We start from the raw sequence: 21,534 nt of genomic DNA on the forward strand, positions 1-21,534 counted from the left end.
ACAGGTAACCTTGCCTACATGGGCATAGGGCAACTGCTTGGAAGATCGTACAACGAATCTCGTAGGTTCCCGGACAAACGTTGCGACGCCGATATCGAAAATAAATGCTACAGCGAGGTGTTCGATACTGGTCTTTACACTCGCTCGATGGTGAGTCCATACCAGAGTTGCGGCCATAACTTGAGGTATGCAAGATTATGATACAAGCTGTAAGTCAATATTCATCGCCGGTGCATGTTTGCAAGGATCTGCCAGATTTTCCTATAACGGAGAAGAACATGCCGCTGTTAGGAAGGTAGGTCTATCGCACGCTCAAACACGCCCAGTTCTCTGAAGTCGCCATCTTCGAAGGGGTCACCAATAGGCTCTGCAATATTCATCCTGTCATCGCCTTCTCAGCCTCCTCTGCGCGACGATCCAGATATGCCTTGCCTCGAGATTGACCGGTCACGTGCTCGTCCCCCATGTGCTGCCTTCTGCCTGACCTGCACTACAGGCTCTAGGCCGAACCAGACCTTGCAAAGGCGTTTACAAATATGATTCACCATACCTCCTTGCACTTTTTACTCGAGAATATGTCTTCGATGCATCGTCACTCGGGACAACACTCGGATAGCGAGCTGGAAGCACGAGAAACACCCGCTTAGTGATACCAGACCAACGCGTTCCTGCATAGCCATTGGACGTCCTCCCGATACGTAACTGCATAGTGCAAGCGCCAAGCAACGAGACGACACCTTCGTTACCAAAGTTGTGTTGAATCAATGGACAGGCAACGACTTTATAAGCTACCTTTCTTTTCCTCCCAGTTGCGCCAACCTTTTTACCCTTCCACATATCTACCTTCGCCTCCACAACTACCTCTTCATCTGATCGATATAGACGTGATGGCAACCACTAACACAACCATGGAAGATAGCGAGACTCACACTTCGCAGACTGGCGGCTTCTCGAGAAATGAAGATGCGCCAGCCGCACCACAATCGGTCGAGCAAGGCTTTACTGATATCGCACAAGAAGATGATTCAGCCGCCAATCCTCAATCAATCGACAACGCGCCAGAGAATCCAGATGCATCCCAGGCCGACGCAGGTACGATCGAAGCAACATCTCAGCCAACCACATACGAGCCAACAGCCGAAGAACTAGAAGCCGCCGCCCTATTCGACCAGCACAATGCCGACACCGGCGCCGAGAACTCCACCACAGCCATGACCGCCCAAGAAATCGCCGACTTCGAACTCGCCCTCGCCCTCCAAAACGACGAGGAGTTCCAGGAGTTCACCGAAAGAGTCCCAGACCAGGACCGACCCCCCGAAACACAAGAGTGCGCCTGCGGAGAGATCTTCGACTGGCGAGAATTCAGCAACGTAGTTTGGCTAGGCTGCGGTCACGTCCGGTGTCCTCCCTGTTTCAACGAGAACGTCCGCGTTGGTCTTGAGTCGAAGAAGAATTATCCCCCGCGGTGTTGTTTTCCTATCGATATAGAAGTCTATGTGGGGTTTCTCGAGCCGGATGTGAAGGAGCGGTATGAGGCGGTGAAGGCAGAGTTTTCGGATGTTGCACCTGTGTATTGTGGCACTAAGTTGTGCAGCAAGTATCTGCCGAAAAGTACGCTTACTGCTGATCTGAGATGGGCGGTGTGTGTGGATTGCACTGCTACGGCGTCTTCCTCGGACTTGAGCTCGACTTCTACCTCGACTTCGACCTCTCCATCCGGTTCAGCACCCTCGCCAGTCATGGCGTCCCCCTCAGCAACCACCGCAGAATCCACCACCCCAGCCAAACTCCCAATCCCAGTCCGAACATGCACAGGCTGCCTCTGCCTCGAATCCGCCCACGACCCCCTCACCCCCGACACCTGCCCCTCGCGCATCGACAAGATGGACAAAGATCTAATGACCGTCGAAGGCTGGAAGCCCTGCCCAAGCTGCAAGGAGATGATCGAGAAGGAAGACGGCTGCGACCACATGCAGTGCGAGTGTGGTCATGAGTTCTGCTACCAGTGTGGACGGTCATACACGGGTGGTATGCCGTGTAATTGTCATGGGCGGAATGCGTGGGTGGATGATGTGGATGAGGAGGAGAATGATCCGGGGGTTCAGCAGGAGATTTTGGATGGGATTGCGAATGGTGGTGGTTGGGGCGGGGATCCTGGGTGGGGAGATGGTGATGGTGAGGCTGATGATGTTGACGATGAGGACGAGGGTGAGGATGAGGATAATCAGGATAAGGAGGACCTCGAGGGTGGTGAAGAGAACGAGGTGGGTTCGAATGGGCTGGAAGTGGTAGGCGGTCAAGTGGGGGTTGACACTGATCCACACGACGACGACACTCTCGCTCCGGCCGCTACTACTACCATTGACGCAGCAGCACAGGATCTGCTGACCGGTGCTGTCGATTGGGCAGCCCTGCAAGCTAATATTGGCGCAGCAGCACAAGATCTGCAAGCTGCTTTTGGCGGCTGGGCAGGACAGCCACTGGATCTTGCTCAATGGGCCCAAGATAATCTTCAGGCCATGGTCAACATGCAGGGTCGAGGTGGTTTCGGGGGTCGAGGCAATTTTCGAGGCCGCGGTAACTTTCGAGGTCGAGGCAACGTCGCTGGTCGAGGCGCAGGGCGTGGTGGTGCTCCAGCAGGTCGAGGGCGAGGGCGAGGCGAGAACCCTTTCGGCCCCCAAGGTACCTGGTGATTGTGTTGTTGTTGTGCAGGAGAAGGGCAAAACCAGCTATGATATGCTGCAACAATGCGGTAATGCTACTGGGGCGTCCCTGAACCACACATTTGCGTTTTTATGCTTTGTTTCAATACCACAACACTAGCGATGGAGTCATGGCGAACGAACCATTGAGATTGGATAGTATTCAAAAGACTTCTGATTACCGAGATGAGACGATGTGTTGAGGACCTGAGCTTTCTAGACACTCATAATACAGATGATAGATAATCCATGGTCGTACCTTCCCGCTGTCGATCGTGCCTTCTTCTCCAGAGTCGCACTTTTCTCTCTCTACACGTTAGCTTGGGGCCGCGTTCCTACTTTGTCACGGGAATACAATCGCGCCTTCCTACGATTTGTCGTGCTTGTCTCGTGGTACGGCCGCGCCTACAAGTTTGTTCCACGGTCGTGCCTTCCTTCTCCATAGCCGTACCTTCCTACTTGCTTAGTTGTGCCTTCCGTCGCTCACAACAAGTCGTAGCCTTGTCACGTCATTAGAATGCGAAGCGAACAATGCCATGAATGAAAACGTTTCACCATGGTCCTCCAGAGTTTCTTCTCCTTCACAATTTGTGACAGGGCTTCGGCAGTTGTGTTATCTCATGCTCAGCAGGAAAAGTGCATTGTGTCAATGATCCATCCATTCATATGATACATATTCTATTTGCACAAGACCAAAGACACTTTTGACACTCGCTAAGGGCTAATCCTCTCTTAGCACTCTCACAGCATTCTTCCTCAAACCACCCGCCTTCCTCTTCTTCTTGTGGCCCTTTTCGAATGCCACTGCACTCTGGTGGTCTCGGCCAATATTATCAAGTGGCTTGACTTTGTATATTCTGATGATCCAGTTTTCGCTGGTAAATGCTTCGTCGAGTGTACTCAGCTCAGGACTTTGAGCTGGGAGTCTCGACCCTCTGACACGGTCCTGAGCTTGGCCGGCCGGGAAGAGGGCGTTGTAGTTGTAGTAGGACATTTTGTACCTGAAGCTTGCGTTAGTGATTATTGTATCAAATGCTGTGTAACTTACATGAGTGAGTTCTTCATCGTTGGCGTCGCCTCATCGTCAACACGATACTCTCCTCTCGCCGTGAAGAAGTCACGTTCTCGGACCTCCTCAGGCCAGATACCTTCGGCGATCCTTACCATCCACAAGAACTTGTTGATGTCATCTCCACTATAACCGAGAAGACCGCCGAATACGACAAGCACATAGTCGACATCGTGCTGTCGAAGGACCGGGTAGCTGACCTCCTCTCTGGAGCTCATGGCTTTGCCGACCGTTGCAATGTGCGTGTTGTTCCACGTGTTGTTATCGACTAGAGTGGGACGATCGGCCATACCACCAATTTGGTAACCGTAATCCCACCATGACATAATCCGAGCATCCTTTTCAGTGTTTTGTCGTAGCCAGTAGTAGGCTTCTCTGTAGTCGTCAATGATGTGTTGGGAGCCATCTGGCAGTCTTGAAGCCAATACGACTGATGGCGAAGAATAAGCGTTCGATGTGACCCAAGTGCAGTGAGCCACGAAGAGTAGTAGGAATGAGGCGGTCATCGATGTGACAACAGCCTTCGAGACGGTCGAGTAAATGCCAACAAGCTTCTCTCTGGTAGATCGTAGAGATGGGTTTGAGGCAACCTTGGCCGCCTTTACCGAACCGTTGCCTTCTGCTGAACCATTCGCAGCGGTATCCTCGGAAGGACTATCAATTTGTGTGTAGGTGTTGATCACATGCGAGATTGCCATAGCAGCAGCACAGCATACGATAGGTGTCAAAGTCAACATCAACCGAACCATGACACCGGCGAAGTAGCTGGCGAAGACGGCATAGATAACGACAAAGACGTGCTCATCTTTCAGCTTGAGGAAGCACATGTAAACGCCAGCTGGGAAGGCCCAGATAAGTAGGTTGAGGTCGAAGTAGAAGTTGGGCCAAGCTGTCGGCTGATGCTCTGATACTGAAGCGATAATTGGAATGTGGACCTTTGCATAGCCGGTGTCCCATAGGGAGTAAAAACGACCACTCCATGGTGCAATGACGCCAGTTATAGTCAGCAACATCAGACCACCAAATAGGATTGTGAAGATGAGGCCACCCAGCGCTAGGAGCAAAGTCTGGAATTGCTTGCCGGGCAGCTGATTTCTGAGGTAGTCGAAGAAACCGACAAGGTTGAGAAGTCCAAAGACACCCAAAGCTGCCATGTGATCACTGCTCCTGATGGGCAAGAAGCCGACAAAGGGGACTTGCATACTGGCTAACGTCCCCAAAGCATACCAGGTAGTGTAGGCGATGTATATTCTGGAGCTGAACCTTCCCATCAGGATCAGCACGAAAACGTGCAATGGGATCAAGTTCGTGATGAAGACATAACCACCCCAAGCTGAGACCATGTAGCCGTAGAACAACGCAGCGAGAGCTCCCCACATGACTGAACCAACCTTTACCGCCTTGATCCATAGGTAGAATGTGAAGACGAGGAGAAAGATGGCGATGGCTTCGTTGTCGTAGCTGCCTGCGACGGAGCGGGAGATGTAGCCCGGAGTTATGCCCATGAATGCTGCTGCCAATAGACCGGCTGATGGTGAAGCAGACATCTCAGAGGTGAGGAGGTACATTGCCAGTGCCGTCAGGCCAGAGAAGGCCGGCGCAAGGAGGACGCAGATATTTCGGATATCGACGGGGATGGAGAGGAATCGTAGAATGTGGTAGATGACGCCTGAGGTCACCATGAGGCCTGGGTAAAGAGTACCACCTGTAACTCGTCCCAGAGGATGCCATGTTCCTGTTCATCAACCAGTGTCAGCCTGCGTTCTGCTTATCCATGTCTAGCCTCAACTGCACGTACGATCGTCGAACCAGTCCCAGAAGCTGTAAAAGCCATGCTTGACAAGATATTTCGTCGCTCGAAAGTTGAACCAAGGATCGACTGCAGTATGTTAGTTGTTGCACAGAGTTCGAGGATAGAATCGTGGTCTTCGTCTGGCTAGGAAGGACCTACATTCGTGGATAATGCTTTCAAATCCTAGAGACTGGGTCAGTATGGGTCGTGTCCGCTAGGAATCCCCTGTGCAGGTACGTACGAATAACACTGAAGAGACGAGCAGTAACGGCAGCAGCAGCTATCGTACACAATATCACAATACGAAGCAGGCCACGTGTGTTCTTGCTCGTCGACCCCTTCATGTAGGGGCTGTCAGTGGTGGCAACGGCCATATTGGCCGTATCAGAATGGACGACAAGGCGTCAAGAGAACGGAGTGAGTATGGCACGTTGAAGTCAACGAGGTCAGCTCATGGATTGTAGTATCTGCGGTTCTGTCCTCTATTCTCTAGTCCGGTCCGCAGTCTTGGCACGACATGTTTCTCGAGCCCGCCGTATTCTGAGGCGGAGCCTTGCTGCGCGTCCATGTGTTGGAGAAGAAGGTTCACATGGTACGGAGTACACAAGGCTTAGCGCCACGACTCTTATCGATAGAAATTTTATCACAACGACGAAAAAGCAAGCACTTGAGGAAGTTGGTGGGTGCCGCTGGCGGCGCTGGGCAATAGAGCGGCGGTGTGCATCTTGTGTCAACGGGGAATAGACGGAGGCGGACGCTCTACTGCTTCAGTAATTGCCCGCTAATTGATAAAGCAACGAGCAGTCACTGGCGAGGACCTGCCTTCCTCACTGGCCGCCTGCTACGGGTCGCATCTCCGAATAGAGTTTGATCGACAGGTACTTCGGATTCATAGGCGAACAAACGTCAAAATGACAAGGTCTTGTCCATGGTGTCCACGCACTCGCACCTAAGGTACTTGTATTTTCCAACTTGAAGACCAAGGGAAGTCCCACCAGTCCCTGATCCACATATGTTGTCAGGAACTTGATCCGGACGTTGTAGCTCGCACCTCTCGTCGAAATCCAAGATAAGCCATGGCCCACATATGTTGTCAGAGACTTGGCCTGAGCCTGTATAAGTAGAAGAATGCTCAAGCCGTGAAAAATGTCGCTCAAGCAACAGCACCCTAGATTTAACCTCTTCCGACACAGCACAAGATCATATTCAACATGGGTAGTGTCGCCGCAGTAGAGCAGGCAGCTTCCGAGGTAGCAAAACCAGCAGCCAAGCCCAACGATGTCAGATCAGTAGAATTGAAGTTGGAAGCCCCTACCAAGGAGGACGAAGTCAGATCAATGGCATTGAAGTACTTTCCCGAATTCAATGTGCAACAATATGTTGTGATCGTTACTGGTGGTGGCCGAGGCCTGGGTCTGACTATGGCCGAAGCTCTGTATCAGGCAGGAGCAATAGGTATGATTGCCTGGGGTCCCCACCATGCCGCACGAGGGACCATTGGTACTGACTTCTTCCGCACAGTGCATTGCCTCGACCGTCTCCCAGAGCCAGAGGAAGAATTTCTCCGTGTCCAAAAACAAGAGCACCGAATCCCCGGCGGAGCTATCGAATACCATTCAATCGACATCCGAGACACGTATGCCCTTCAAAAGTTGATTGCTGTCATAGCCGAACGCTACTCTCGTCTCGACGGTGTCATTGCCGCCGCGGGTATCCAAAAGATTACATCAGCCCTAGAATACAAACAGCAAGATGTCGAGGATATGCTTGCCGTCAATTATACTGCCGCTTTTATGACGGCACAGGAAGTCGGAAAGCAGATGATTCGCTTTAAAACTCCAGGAAGTATCGTCATGATCGCTAGCATTTCTGGTCAGATCGCAAATAAAGGCCTACAGTCGCCTATATACAACTCCTCGAAGGCCGCCGTGATACAGCTCTCCAAGAATTTGGCCATGGAATGGGGCAAACATGGTATTAGAGTCAATGCGCTGTGCCCTGGCCACATTCTGACTCCGATGGTGAAAGCAAATTTCGAAGAGCAGCCAGACCTGGAAGAGACATGGAACAAGGAGATTATGCTGCATCGATTGTCGAGCCCCAACGAGTTTAGAAGTGTCGCCATATTCTTGTTGAGTCAAGGTAGTTCGTTTATGACAGGTGCTTCGATAAACATTGATGGTGGTCAGACTGCTTGGTAGAGGCATTCTCCTGGGGGTGGATAGGCGTTCAAATTATAATCCCGCCCAACTTGTCTTGGCTACAAAGTCAATATCCTGCGTTCCCGACTTTGCATTCTTTCCTTTCGTGGCTCGCTTGACTTGTGTACCGGTACTGGGTTTGACTAGACCCACCATTTTCAGCTCCGCAAGTGCTCGGTAGAACTGTGTCATATGAGCCTTGAGCTCTGCTTCTTCGTCTTCGTCAGGAGCTGTTCCGTTCATCTCCTGTGCTGGCTCGAATCGTGATCTAAAAGCATCGAACAAATCACGTACGTTGATGATGGCGGGTGCCTCTTGCAAGAGCGTGAAGAGAATTGAAGCTGGTGGCATCGTGGTTGCATGCTGGGTTCTGGGCTCATCATCGTCTTCCGCAGCTGAGCCATCGGTGTCGGTGTTGTCCCGGCCTTGATACCAGCCGAGATAGTCAGAGGGTCGCAACAATGCCCGCTCGGTTGCAGCTCTAGGATGTGGTTCGAAGCTAGGCTTGAACCGTGTTGTGCGACCTGACAGCACATATGCTTCGTGTAGCAGTAAGCTAGATACATCCAAAGAAGAAGTTCGCAACTTATGTTTCAGTGCCGTCAGGAGGTGAGTTTTGGCCGCGTTTGCAGTGTTTTCTGCTGGTTTGGCTGATGGCATACCTGCTTTGATGTTCTTGCCTCTTCTCTTCGGAGTAGATGGTGTCGATGTAGATATACGATCACCGACTGTGTCTGCTAACGAGGGATCTTCATCGTCTTTTGCTGTGCCGTCAGGGCCCTGCTCCAATCGAAGCTGGGTTTGCAGTTCGTCAATGGCTTCGCCAAGATCCAGTATTGAAACAGTCTCTGGTCGTAAGTCACCGAGTACCTGCAGTAAAACAGATGGTGTCAGACTTTGTACACGTCTGACCACCTCGTCATATGCTTCAGTATCTGTGAGATCATCCATAGCCTGGAAAAGTTGGGCTTCGAGGTCCAGCTTCGACTTCTGCCGTTGGGCTTCTTCGCGGAACGCAATACAACACAATTCCGCAAAGCCATGTATAACTCGTCGTGATGTTTCATATGCCCTTTGCCCTTCCTGAACTCGGTCCTTGACTTCCTGAAGTAGAACCTTGTCGTTGTCCAAGAGATGACGCACCTTCGAATTCGAAGCTTTGTCCTTTTCTGCGAGAAGGTTTTCACAAAAGATTTTGAACGACTCGGTATTTCGCACCGCTTGAGCTAGGTTCTTCTGGCTTTCATAGTCGAAGGCTGTAGTCTCAGGTTCTGAAAGCAATGCGACAGGGTTCGCAAACAAATGTGACATGTAGAGATACCGGAGCGTGCTTTTTAGCGACTGTGCAGACTTTCCTTGCATTTGATTGATGTCGCTCACAACGGACATGATGCTTGAATCAAGTAATACCGGAGATGATTGTTGGTCATAACCCTGTGCTTCGTGAAGGATATCACTGATCATGTCTTTGCGAGGCGCAAAGTTGAAGGTTCTTGCTTCCATACACTTTAGACACGATTTCGAAATTCGGTGTTCGAACAGCTCCCTAGTGCTCGTGATGCCCAGCATAAGAGTGAATGGGATGCGCCCCTTCCACGAACAGAGTGCGTGGATCAGCTCGTTCGTAACATTGCTATCAAATGTCTCCGCGTCGGATAAAGAGACTGTGATTTGAGAGACGGAGTGGTCCAGGCAGAATTGTTCGAGAAGTTCGAGGCCAAAGTTCAAGGGTAGCAGACGTTTGTGCTTGGCTAGAAAATCGTTATAGACGTCAACTTTGGAATGCTCGACAATGACGCCTTTGATCAGGTTCTTGAGAGCTGTCTGTAGATTGGGACATTGCCGCGTCTGTAGACTAACAAGCACATTCGAGCTTGGTCTGGACGATGCTGCGGAAACTCTGCGAAGTACAGCATCGTAATTGGCCCCATCCAGGCCAGTAAGAAGCAGAGCGGTCCTCAATCGATCTCGATGTGTGGTTTTCGCGGCGTCAGTCAGGTAGCTGCTTAGCTGGACCAAGCTGTCCTCGTCAACATCGTGATAAGTGAAATTTGATTGCTGTGCTTTCCAGAAACGACTGGACAGGTCATATCGCCGTTGCGCAAGTGTTTCTGAATCATTTTGTTGCGAGAGCTTGGGGAAGGCATGTGGCACAGTGCTTGTTGTTCCATTCAGTTTACGTTTCTTGGTTGGCCTTCCCTTCGAGCCAGTATCCCCTGACCTGAAGATAAAACAAGCCTGGTGCGTCAGCGAAATCGGCGGAGAAGTAGGAATGAGCTGGGCAATACCTGATACGAAGTGTCCTCCAGGAACCCATCTTCAGCATGATCTTCGAGCTCAACCTCGTCCATTGCTGATGTTGGAGGTAACTGATGACTCCGACGCGTTACAACGCGTAAATTGAAAGGGGTCCCGGGTGATCTCCGGCCGAAATTTACAAAAATGGCAGTCGCAACAGCGATGTCATTGCCTTCACTTTCTCTCGACATCTACCAGCTACCTATTGCTTGCCATTGTGAGGAATCGACGCAGCTATACCGCCAAATCTATGCAAGGCATTTGTCGTCTGTCTCGACGGTGGCATCAACAGTTCTGTCATTCTCCCAGCTTCGGGCCGCACCAACGATGTCTACAGGCATTCATCCCCGTCCGCGAGTATCGACAGGACCGTAGAGTGCGCAGACCTCGAGCCGTAGCCTCAGCACCCGAACCGACCCAGGTCCATGTTCCTGACGCAGACCGGTCGTTCAACCCTTTCAGTGATGGTCTTCTCCCGCCTTCCCAGCTACTTTCACAAAACGACGATGATCTCGTGGTCCGAGAATTTGAGCAACATGGCTCCGACAAGTCTACAAGGAGACAAATTGAGCCGAACAAAGAACTGAGAGATGAGGCCGAAGAAGTCTGGCAGGAATTACAGGATGTCGAAAAGCAACTAGAGATTGCTCGCGAAGGTCCGTTTGGCCCACGAAGCGAGTTCATGCAACAATTTCCGCCAGACAAAAGAGAGGAATTTCTCAAAGCTCTTGCAAAAGAGGGCGTCGTGCCACAGGATGAAGAGGATACTCTGGATCTGGCAGAGCTTGACCGGCTGATGGAACAGGAGGACGATGATATCAGCGACCAGGAAGAGCTAGGAGTCACGCTACATATTCCAAGAGCGCATCAATCCCTAGCTGCTCGCTTCAACAAAGCATTGGTTGCTGCCAAAGAGGGCGAGGACGATGTCGTAAAGGGTCTAAATTTGTGGAAGTGGTACCTCAGATGTCAACAAAGGATTCCGGGCTTTTCTCAGATTGTTTCTGAGAAAGTCTGGAAGTTTTTGTGGCAGTCACAGATACGCCTCGGGAAACGCCCCCAACATCTGGTTATGCTTGGGCGTGACATGCGTGCCGTGGATGAGCCAATGGACAATTCACACTGTCTCGAGTACATCAGGGCAATGCATGCCAGCGATGACACGATGGGTGCTTTGTTTGCTTGGGAAGAGATGAAATCCCAACTCGGGTCCGATACAACGTCAGAGTTTCTGTCGGCTTTTTATTCAACTGGGACTCAACTACATGTGTCTGTCGGCCGAACACAAAAAGCGCAAAGGATTGCTTTTGCTGGGATTGAAAAGGGTGCAGAACCTACTATTCTGATACATGTCATCTCTGGTTGGGCCCAAATGAAGACGGCAGATTCTGCGAACAAGGCATGGGGTTTGTACCTGAGAATGCGGAAGCTTCTGAAGGATGACATGACCCCAGAGCTGTACGAGAAAGTTAGCGATGCCCTACTCGATGCGAAACAAGGCGCCATGGCATTGGCTGCCTTCAAGGACATGATCGCTCGACTCACCGGCACTGGTCGAAGTACTCTGGACAATTATGAGAAGATATTAGGCAACGTCCGATTGGATGGTGATCCAGAAGAGGTCGAGCGTGCCATCAATCGAGTCTCTCTGACCATGCTGCTTGTGCTACCAAGGTCATATCAAAACAAGTTTTTCTTCGCCTCATGGGTCAAAAAGTTGCTTGGTCAACAGCGTACTGAAGCAGCGGCTATGGTGGTGGAACTTATGTACGAACGCAACATCAGGCCCGACGCTCTCCATCTTAATGGTATCCTGGGGGCATGGCTCCGCGACAAGAGTGCCAAGTCTCGTGAGAAGGCAGTAAAGCTTGCGCACGAGATGATTCAGATGAAGGTCAACATAAACGCGGATCGAGCACAAAATCGCAGTCTGCGGCAGTTTGGCGATATGTTCCGCAAAGTTATGCCTTTTGAAGAGAACAACAACTCTCTGATGAATCCTGTACGGCTCGAGCGACGCGTACCTGCGGCCAACAGAGAGACATTTGCACTGATGTTTAGCTTCTATGCAGAAAAGCAGAGGTGGAAGGATTTCGAAAGCTTAACCCGAGTTATGATTGGACCAGCTCAATTGATGCCAAGCAATTTCATCATGAACCTGTGGCTTTCGGCGGAACTTGAGTCAAAGTCACTGAGTAGGTTCTGGACGTTGTACAATAGCCTTCAATCAGAGGTCCGACCCAACATGGAGACTTTCAGCTTGGCGTGGCAAGCCGTCACTCTAACGAACAGGGCAGGGCACAGGTACGGTCCGCAAGACCAGCTGAAGGACTTTACATCAAGTCATCGACGAATGTTCGCTAGAATTGTTGATTGGACTCGAGGTCTTAAGGCCCACCCATTGAGGAAGGCGCGGGAGTGGGTTGAAGGAGGACTGTACACGGAGATCGTCCGGTCTTTCTGTCTTCAGCTTGACTTAGCAGGCACAATATGTGCCTTGCAAGGCCTGTACTCGAGAATGAATGCGACGCCAGACGATGTTTCCGTACGCCTAATCACAGGTATGGTTGCTCGCCTTCTACCAAGGAGTGCTCCTGATAGGCCGCTGGGCGGAGGAAGGAGGAGGATGAATAGCGGTCTGCAGGGTGATCAGACCATGCTCAAGAACATCGCCGATATAGTTGCGACCATCGAAGCCAACATGAAGATCGATCTGGTCGAGAGTGGACAGGTAGATCCGGCTGAAATCGAGGATGTCCAATCGGTTGCAGCGAAAAAGTTGCGGCTCGATGTCATGACCGAGTTTCTGGTGACGGTGATGAACAAGATTAAAAAGCATGGAGGGCAGCCTGGGAAAGAGTTGAAGGATGCGGCTCGAATAATGCATGTCAACGTTAGTCACATTGATGTGGACCTGAAAGCGCATGGCTCATGACGGTCCTGCTCTGCAGGTACTTGTAGAAGTCTAGTTGTACAAAGACATATTCAGAGCAACAACGCTCATCTCATTTGATCACGCACCGTTCCCTCCTTCGCTCAAGAACTAGACTGCAACCAACATCCCAAATTTGCACTCATTTCTTCCCCTTCTTCTTTTTCTTTCCACCACCCCCAGCACCGGCATCAGGCGTCGAAGCAGGTTGCGCACCATCAACACCCGGCGTCTCAACCATAACAGCATCCTCATCACTCCCCTCCGCCACAGCCGCAGCCTTAGGCTTAACCTTCTCAGGCGTACTCTCACTCGTGCCCGTACCTGTCCCAGCAGCACTAGTAACAGAGCCCTTCTTCAGCGGTGTCGCAGCTGGACTAGTATCCCCCTCCAACTCCCTCCGACTCGCCTCCTTCACTTCCTCCCACGCCGCCTTCTCACTCTCAAGCGTAACCCTCTTCTCCTCAATCTTCCTCTTCGTCAACCTATTAACCACAATCTCATTCGCGCTCTGAAAAATATTATTCCCCCACTGGGGCGCCAACGCATTCGCCTCAGCAACCACATCCTTCAGCTCCGCCTCAAGTTCCTGCTCAGCCCGTAGTAATCTCTGCCAGATCTCATCGCCCACCACGCCCCGTTGCAACAGTGTATTCAGCGGGCCCTTCCTTGTTTGGATCTCACGAATGCGCATGATGTCTTCTATTGCGCGTTCTTGGAGGGCGGCCATTAGGATTGAGTTCGGCACGGACTTGAGATCGGATTGGGTGTCTGTTTGGTGGAGGAGGGTGAGGTAGATGTTTCGGGCGGTGTGTGGGGGGAAGTACGGCTGCAGGTTGAGTTTTGAGCGCAGTTTGCGCTGGCGGTAGATGTGGGAGAAGGTTGCGAGGGAGCCGGTGAGGATTGTGAGGTAGGCTATTGGGATGAGGAGGGATGTTAGGCTGGAGAGGGAGGGGAGGGAGTCGCGGATGTAGTCCATTGTGTGTGGTGGAGTGTGGATGTGCTGGGTTGTGTTGAGTGTGAAAGAGGGTTGTGTTATGTTGTGGTCATCTGTGGGTAGATATTGCTACTGTTGGGAAAGTACGTTGCTATGCGCCGTAATATCTCGAGTGGTTTTGCAGAGGAAAGAGTGAATGTGCTGAATGTGACTGCTTGTTCAAATACTGGTACTAGTCGTGAGTCGGCCACGACATTCTGTCCTTATTTCGAGGGCATTTCGACCGCATTGCTTATCGATAAACGAATTGACGGACGGCTAAATTTCGGAGCGTCCGATCTAAAACTTTAGGAAATGTGAGATAATTCTCTAATGCTACTGAAGCAAGCACGACACAATGCCGCCGTCCCAGCTGAAGCAGTTGAAATCCTCACTACGAGATAACGGTATACTGGGACCTCAGAAGTCCAAGAAACAGAAGAAGGCCAGCAACAAAGATGCTCAGAAGCGCCACCAGCGCAATGCTGCGCTCGAGGGCATTCGGGAGCGCTTCAACCCGTTCGAGGCGAAGGCGCCAGCGAGGAGGGAAAAGTTCGATATAGCCAGCAATAAGCCCACGAAGAAGACTATCGAGAGACCCGGCGTGACCAGAGGCCTTGGTGAAGAGCGCAGACGAGAAACTCTGCTCAAAGAGATGCAGAGTCGGAAGAAAGTTGGAGGCATGCTCGATAGACGGTTCGGTGAAGATGATCCAAACATGACGCCTGAGCAGAAGGCTGCTGAGCGGTTCGCACAGCAGGCTCTGAGGACGAACAAGAAGAACTCTATGTTCAACCTCGAGGAGGACTCGGAGGAGGAAGTCGAGCTTACTCATGGTGGACGGGCCATCGATTCTGCAAGGAGTTTCCAGAAAGCTCCCATTAGAGATGACTTTGACGAGGAGTTGTCTGGTTCTGAGGCTGCAGACTTTGACGCGCAGGACGATCGCCCACGAAAGCGTGTGCGACTGGAGGACGGAGAAGAAGAAAGTGGAGAGGAAGAAGAGGTTCCGCAGAGGAAGAGAACCAAGAACGAAGTTATGCAAGAAGTCATTGCGAAGTCCAAGGCCTACAAGGCTGCTCGACAAGCACAGAAAGAGGACGATGATGACCTGCGATTGGTACTCAATCAAGGGCTAGGAGATATCTTTTCCGCGCTCAACGGGCGAAAAGCTGTTCCTAAGCAGCTGCCCAGTCCTCCACTTACAGACTCTGAGCCAAGACTTGACCCCAGTCGAGCTGCCATGTTAGCTGGAAAGTCTAGGGAGGAAGCAGAGAAAGAGTATGAAGCAAATGTCAGGCAGATGCAGCAGGATGCACGATCGAAGCCGACATTCCGGACGAAGACCGAAGAGGAGAAAGCAGCACAAGACAAGGCGAGATTAGAAGATCTCGAACGGAAGCGCCTGCAGAGGATGCGAGGAGAGGCCGACAGCTCTGAAGACGAAGATGAGGATGATGAGCCAGGAGTCGAAGTGGACGAAGAGGAGGCAGACGATGCGGAGGCCTTTGGTCTTGAACAACCTGGTCCTCGCTACGTGCCTGATCTGGCTGTCGAAGACGAGGATGAGTTCGTTATGGATGACATCCTTGCGAGCGACTCGGAAGCAGATGTCGATAGCGAATTCGAGGATGACGACGATGAAAGCACGTTACAAGAGCCAGAAGATGATGGTGACGATGATTTCATCAATGGTCTTGTGCTCCCAAAACAGCCAGCGACAGTCGCAAAGGCTACTTCCACCGCAACCCAAGCACCTGCCAAAGCACTGCCTTTCAGCTTTGGGTGCCCTCAAGACCTCGAGGAACTCAAGGTCGAGACGTCGAAGCTCGCAGCAGAAGATTTGCCGACGGCCGTCCAACGCATCAGGGCGCTATACCACAAAGGCCTTGAGCCACAGAATGAAGAAAAGCTAGGCAAATTCTCCCAAGCCCTAGTATTCTGGATTGCTGCTCTCGTCAATGGTGAGTGCGCACAAAAGCCTCCGATGCAAGTCATTGAGCAACTCCTGCGACATTTGCATTCCATGGCGAAGACTCAGCCGCACGAAGTTGCGGCAGGTTTCAGAGAGTACCTTCGCCGATTTCTTGAGGAAGATCGCAAGTCGCTTGACGCAGGTGACCTGATTGTTCTTACAGCGGTATCTACCATCTTTCCAACGTCAGACCAGTGGCATACGGTCGTTACTCCTTCGACGCTGGTGCTTGCGAAGTATCTAGGTCAAGGTCTCTTGGACTCTTTGTCCGAGCTTGCCAAGGGTACATATGCCTGCTCGTTAGCCCTCCGATACCAAGCCATATCGAAAAGATACGTGCCTGAAGTTGTCACGTTTATCTGCAAGGCCATCCAATTGCTTGCGCCGAACGATAGCTCTGCTAATGTGCCCAAATGCACCACACCTACAGCGATAGAGGAGAGCACATTCCGCATCACGAGAAAAGCCAAGAAGGCGCCGATGTCGAAACTCAATTTCGAAGACCTACGAGCACTGGAAAGTGGGAAGGAGAATAACATCAGCTCCGAGTCGCTCCTCTTGGCAACCTTGAACCTAGCCAACTCCTGCATGGATTACTACTCCGACAAGTCCGCCTTCCCAGAACTCATGTCACCAATCCACCACCTGCTCAAACACCGCCTATCAACACCGTCCATCCAGGCCCTCCTCCACCCCACAACCCAAACCACAATCACCAATCTCACTTCCCGCCTCACCACCTCCCTTCAAACCTCCATCAACAACCGCAAGCCCTTACTCCTGCACTCCCACCGCCCCCTCGCCATAAAATCCTCCACACCCCTCTTCGACACAACCTACAACCCCACACGCAAACAACGTGACCCCGACGCCGACCGCGCAGAACTCAACAAACTCAAGGCCGAGCACAAGAAAGAACGCAAGGGCGCGATGCGCGAGCTACGGAAAGATGCGAATTTCATGGCGAGGGAACAGCTGCGTGAGAAGAAGGTCAAGGATGAGGCGTATGAGAAGAAGTTTAAGAGGTTGGTGGCGGAGATTCAGGGGGAGGAGGGACGGGAGGGGAAGATGTATGAGAGGGAGAGGGCGAAGAGGCAGGGGAGGTTTTGAGATGGCTACATTGCGAAGTGTTTGGCATATCGTCGTTTGTAAAAATGCTGATTTTCTTGACATTCTGTCGTTTCTTACACCACCTCGAAGTCGCGAACTGACAGTCGTTGCGCGTTCGTCTTGTGTATATCTAGGTAAGGTTTGATGAGTACGACTTCATTGTGCTTCGAGGCGGTTAACGTTACTCATAATGTTATGTCCTCTTGATTTCGTAGTTTAGACAGCGGGTGTCCTATTCATGGCTATCCTACTATTCTGATGTACTCGTTGTTCCGTTCGACAGATCGCCTGCTGCGCCTGAGATGTCAAAGTGGCTGGACGTAGGTACGTAGGTACGTACGCACAAGTAACAAGGACCGGCGTCCTCCCTGAACACATGATCGAAATCTTATACTCGTCTCGTAGACCCGCGTACCGACCGAGCTTAACCTCAAGATTACCATCGGTAACTTTCTGGCAGATGCTCAACACGGGGCACAGGCGTACGCCCTAGTACTGGAAGAAGCGGCCAGCTTGATATATCGCATGGAGTGCCTGGCGGCATGCCGGAAAACTTCGCCAAACTTGCACAAGCAAATAACGTAGTCGACCTGGCATTTCTTCAGAAACGCTGGGGAAAGTATAAGAAAGTCGGCAGTCCCCATGAAGATCTCGTCTGGTGGCGGCTGAGCAGTGTTCTGGATAGCTTCTGCAACATTCTTGTCGATCCAGGTGGGGTATCTGTCTAGAGAGTAAGGAAGGCCTCTGCTCGAGTTTGAGGTGTGTATGTCATGGTTAAGAAGTCTTGGAGCTCTGCTAATGGTATTGCTGACCTCTGCCATTAGCCAGTCTGGATACCTGTCGTTGTTGGCAAGTCTTACTAGACTCTCTTTTAAGAAGTCTTCGTGGTTCTCGAGTGCCATGGTTTCTGATAGAACTCTTGAAGACTTCTTAAAGAAGAGTAGAGCAGACTCGAAAACTCCATGGCGACTAGAAAACTTTCGTCAATGCTCTGCCACTGCAATGTTGAGGGAAGGTGGGTTGGATGTAATTTCCGGAAAGCGAAGGAGCGACTTACCACACAAGGTCGACCGCGGTGTCCTGAACCCATAGCCAGCATGGCTTGCTTACCTTTCATGTCTTCACGCATCTTGTCGAAGGTCTTCCCTGTGCCGACGAGTTGTGCTCCGGTCTCTTGAAACAGGAAGTGGAAAGGGCGTGTGAAGAATGTCTTCGACAACTCGTGCGCAAGAAACGCTTCGGCAGTCAGTCGACAGGCAACCGGACTTCATCGAACTTCTCCTTCCTCGCTCCTCCAAGGGCCTTGGAGAACGGTGTCTGACCTTCCGCTCGAAGCACATGCGGCACATCAAGGACATCCTCAGCACCCAGATCTTCCATCGATTGCCCTCCTCGGCCCATTTTCCAGCCCAGTGAGCAATCATATCGAATAGTAGCTTGACCCTTCTAGTGGACGGTTCAGTCGTCTCGCACATAGTCTCTGCCTTGATCGTCGCCAGCAATTCGTTCCCGTTCAGATGCCAATTCTTTTCGGCCGATACTTTCGTTGTCTGTGCTGAGGCGCACGATCTGCGCGGCTGCGCGCCGACACGCTTGGCTCGCTCTTCGACTTCCTGCTTTCTCTTGCGGAGCAGAAGTTTGGCTTGCTGGGATGGGGCACGTTTGACCGGTGTGCCCCATCTCAGAGATCATCGAGTTTCGGGTTAGTAGTGCTGGGATGGGGCACGTTTGGCTGTGTGCCCCATCCCAGAGATCATCAAGACTTGGATTAGTGGTGTTGGGATTGGACACGGGTGGCTGGTGTGTCCAATCCCAGAATTGGTGAGTAGCGACGAAGCAGAAGAGTAGCAACAACACAAGGAAATAAGCATTCTCAACTGAATACTGGCCTCACCAGCAGCTCACCGATGCCTCGTATACTGGCCCCAGGAAGATGGCTAGAAAGGTCATCGGCAACTCACCTTGCCTCACCAGCAGCTCACTGACGCCTTGTGTACCGGCTCCAGCAAGAGCGATCGAAAACTCATCGCCGGCTCACTTCACTTCACTTACCAATTGAAAAGTGAACTCAGATCACCGTCAGAACACGACTTCCACGAAGCCCTTGTGCCTACATATCTCCCTCGTCTCCCCCCATATCTTCCCATATTTCCCAAACAATTTCGACTCTTATTCTTGCCAGTTTCTTGCGCATTCTTGACTGTTTCCATACAAAACTCATACAATCCTACGCCGACATGACTTCCCAATCCGACACACTATACAACCGGCTTGAGACACCCCTGCTCGGCTTGTCCTGCAACAAGGAGAGCATTCGAATCGACCAGAACCTGATGGCAACGCGACAATCCCGAGCGACCACTAAGCACGCCAAGAAGAATGCGTAAGTCCAAGCAGTATTTCTCCAGTATCTTCCCAGATTCTAACCAGCTTGAACAGCCCAGACTCTTTCAAGAAAGCAGTCGAGCATTCAGGCAACTTCTGGCTCCACAAGGACGGCAGAGTCATGATGGTTGCTGCTGACGGGCCAAAACCGCCAGTCAAGACCAGGGCCAAGAAGCGAAAGTTCGAAGAAGAGAGCGAGGAAGAGGGCGAGGAGTCCGAAGAAAAGCCTAAGAAACCAGCTAGTAAGAAGTCCAAGAACTCCAAGAAGGCCGCAAAGGGGTCCGAGGATGCTGCTGGTGGTGAGGAAGAAGTCGAGCCGAAGAAGGAGCCTAGTCCAGAGCTAGAGAAGGACGAGGGTGATGATGGTGAGGAGAAGGCAGCTGCTGAGCCTACCGACACTCATGAGTGATGGTGGTGCAGAAGCAATGGTTTCTGGAGAGAGGTGCAAGATATGACGCAGAATACATTCGACGCAGTGCTTGATGAGAGCTGTGCTAGTCGATGAAAAGACTTTGAAGACAACGACTAGTGAAAGACGTCGTGCGGACAAACATGAGGTGGCAAGGCGGAGAAAGTCCTATCAGTGCTAGCAGTCACAGCAAACAAATCCAATGACAAAGACTTCTCAAATGAGTGAGAGTTCGCGTAAGCCCTCCAATTCGTGTACGTGCTTACACACCCAGCGGCGTGCAGCCCAGAAGGAAGAGAGAAGCTGGAGCAGATCGCTCAAACAGCAGGCTTGCTCAAACGGAAAGGCGATCTGATCAAGCTGATATCCGAGCCACATGCAGGATCGATGTATTCCTTTGTCGATCTCAAGAGGCAGAACCCGTACATCTGGATGGTAGACTTTCAGGTTGGCTCGAGATTTCATTTTCAGAATGCGCCGCTAACCAAGACTCAGGTAGGTGACTGGGTGACTGTACTCGATATCGGCTCCCTAACGACCGACACAACAACTGAGAGTATCATCGAGAACGACCCGTTGCTGCGCCTCAAGGAGGAGATCGTGTCTGCTGGTGGCCGATGCGGCACGATAGCGCTCCACTTGGGAATGCTGAAGGCTGTAGTCAACAAGTTCCACATCTCTGTCGCAGATTTGTCACCACAAATCGTAGGTCGAGGCACGGAGTTCTTCGACCAATGCGAAACGACACTGTCGAACTTCGAGCATAGCGAATACGATGACGACATCAGACTGAGCCTGACTTTGGATGCGGATGTGGACATGGATGATTACGATCCAGAGTCAGAAGAGGTCATGCTTCAACCGTAAGTGTCGGTCTTCTGTAAGAGACTTTTTGCTGATCGTGATAGCGACGAACTCGAACAGGTTATTGACGACTTTCTTGTGTATCCCATCAAACTGCTCGAAGACCAATGGACGACCGCATGGGAGAAATATGGCGTAAAGGTCAAGGTAAGAACTGCTCCCTGCATAAGGTTACGCCCACTGACGGCATCCAGACAGTCATCATATGTGGAGGGGGTGCCATGATACCTCGTGTATTAAAGAAGCTCGAAGATTTCTGCGCCTCACGCGGTGTACAGGCACACAGTCCTAGGGACCCCATTGCTGCTGTGTCACGAGGAGCTGTTATCAGCGAAGTGAGCGAGAAATTGTTGGGCCAGCGGATGGCTACTGCCAGCTTCGGCATCAAACTGGAGAAAGACGGTCAGACATCCATGCATTGGCATCTCAGCACGGTTTGTGGTACAAAATGTTGCAGATCGCCATGAAGCTGACTGGTACAGGGCGACATTTTGGATACAACGAAAGCCGCGGTACATAAAGGCCTGTCCGGATATCTCTCCCTGAGCATTGCGCAGCTGCTTAACCACGGAACAACGTACAAGATCCAGGTGTATATGTATCAAGGGAGGCTGCCGGAACCCAAGTCACCAGGCGGTACAGGTAAGTCGGGTTGTGAGGCGGGAAGAGCACAGCTGATAAGTGCAGGCGTCAGAGAACTAACAACCATTCCAATTGACCGAACAAATTTCTCCTGGCAGCTGAGGCGCTCACTCGAGAACAAATTAGTGGAGCACGAGGATGAGGATGAGGAGGCCTGGGTGGATGTTGTTGTCAATCTT

At 51.5% G+C, this 21,534-nt stretch overlaps 10 protein-coding genes across 10 annotated transcripts; 6 read left to right on the plus strand and 4 right to left on the minus strand.

The window, feature by feature from the left end:
- Window positions 1–908: 908 nt before the first annotated feature.
- Window positions 909–2,693, plus strand: PMZ80_006614 (uncharacterized protein; the record flags this gene model as incomplete). The annotated part of the gene is made up of 1 exon (XM_064875026.1): window positions 909–2,693. One exon carries the CDS (start codon window positions 909–911, stop codon window positions 2,691–2,693), a length of 1,785 nt encoding a protein of 594 aa, XP_064729426.1.
- Window positions 2,694–3,423: 730 nt separating this feature from the next.
- On the minus strand, window positions 3,424–5,937 carry STT3 (oligosaccharyl transferase stt3 subunit; the record flags this gene model as incomplete). Its single annotated transcript, XM_064875027.1, has 5 exons — window positions 3,424–3,703; window positions 3,751–5,506; window positions 5,570–5,650; window positions 5,723–5,746; window positions 5,805–5,937. 5 exons carry the CDS (start codon window positions 5,935–5,937, stop codon window positions 3,424–3,426), a joined length of 2,274 nt encoding a protein of 757 aa, XP_064729427.1.
- Window positions 5,938–6,774: 837 nt separating this feature from the next.
- Window positions 6,775–7,764, plus strand: PMZ80_006616 (putative secondary metabolism biosynthetic enzyme; the record flags this gene model as incomplete). Its single annotated transcript, XM_064875028.1, has 1 exon — window positions 6,775–7,764. One exon carries the CDS (start codon window positions 6,775–6,777, stop codon window positions 7,762–7,764), a length of 990 nt encoding a protein of 329 aa, XP_064729428.1.
- A 33-nt stretch (window positions 7,765–7,797) lies between these two features.
- Window positions 7,798–10,115, minus strand: ORC3 (Origin recognition complex subunit 3; the record flags this gene model as incomplete). The annotated part of the gene is made up of 2 exons (XM_064875029.1): window positions 7,798–10,002; window positions 10,053–10,115. 2 exons carry the CDS (start codon window positions 10,113–10,115, stop codon window positions 7,798–7,800), a joined length of 2,268 nt encoding a protein of 755 aa, XP_064729429.1.
- Window positions 10,116–10,312: 197 nt separating this feature from the next.
- Window positions 10,313–12,997, plus strand: PMZ80_006618 (uncharacterized protein; the record flags this gene model as incomplete). The annotated part of the gene is made up of 1 exon (XM_064875030.1): window positions 10,313–12,997. One exon carries the CDS (start codon window positions 10,313–10,315, stop codon window positions 12,995–12,997), a length of 2,685 nt encoding a protein of 894 aa, XP_064729430.1.
- Window positions 12,998–13,136: 139 nt separating this feature from the next.
- On the minus strand, window positions 13,137–13,973 carry sec66 (Translocation protein S66; the record flags this gene model as incomplete). Its single annotated transcript, XM_064875031.1, has 1 exon — window positions 13,137–13,973. The coding sequence occupies one exon, from the start codon at window positions 13,971–13,973 to the stop codon at window positions 13,137–13,139; it is 837 nt and encodes a 278-aa protein (XP_064729431.1).
- Window positions 13,974–14,328: 355 nt separating this feature from the next.
- NOP14 (nucleolar complex protein 14) lies at window positions 14,329–17,055 on the plus strand (the record flags this gene model as incomplete). The annotated part of the gene is made up of 1 exon (XM_064875032.1): window positions 14,329–17,055. One exon carries the CDS (start codon window positions 14,329–14,331, stop codon window positions 17,053–17,055), a length of 2,727 nt encoding a protein of 908 aa, XP_064729432.1.
- Window positions 17,056–17,305: 250 nt separating this feature from the next.
- Window positions 17,306–17,957, minus strand: PMZ80_006621 (uncharacterized protein; the record flags this gene model as incomplete). The annotated part of the gene is made up of 2 exons (XM_064875033.1): window positions 17,306–17,352; window positions 17,552–17,957. 2 exons carry the CDS (start codon window positions 17,955–17,957, stop codon window positions 17,306–17,308), a joined length of 453 nt encoding a protein of 150 aa, XP_064729433.1.
- A 1,335-nt stretch (window positions 17,958–19,292) lies between these two features.
- PMZ80_006622 (uncharacterized protein) lies at window positions 19,293–19,849 on the plus strand (the record flags this gene model as incomplete). Its single annotated transcript, XM_064875034.1, has 2 exons — window positions 19,293–19,438; window positions 19,495–19,849. The coding sequence occupies 2 exons, from the start codon at window positions 19,293–19,295 to the stop codon at window positions 19,847–19,849; spliced, it is 501 nt and encodes a 166-aa protein (XP_064729434.1).
- Window positions 19,850–20,069: 220 nt separating this feature from the next.
- PMZ80_006623 (uncharacterized protein) lies at window positions 20,070–21,415 on the plus strand (the record flags this gene model as incomplete). The annotated part of the gene is made up of 6 exons (XM_064875035.1): window positions 20,070–20,085; window positions 20,124–20,712; window positions 20,758–20,860; window positions 20,908–21,147; window positions 21,196–21,355; window positions 21,408–21,415. 6 exons carry the CDS (start codon window positions 20,070–20,072, stop codon window positions 21,413–21,415), a joined length of 1,116 nt encoding a protein of 371 aa, XP_064729435.1.
- Window positions 21,416–21,534: the final 119 nt, after the last annotated feature.

This window comes from Knufia obscura (genome assembly GCF_036327395.1).
Source record: "Knufia obscura strain CCFEE 5817 isolate CBS 148926 chromosome Unknown scaffold_7, whole genome shotgun sequence".
Taxonomy (NCBI): domain Eukaryota; kingdom Fungi; phylum Ascomycota; class Eurotiomycetes; order Chaetothyriales; family Trichomeriaceae; genus Knufia; species Knufia obscura.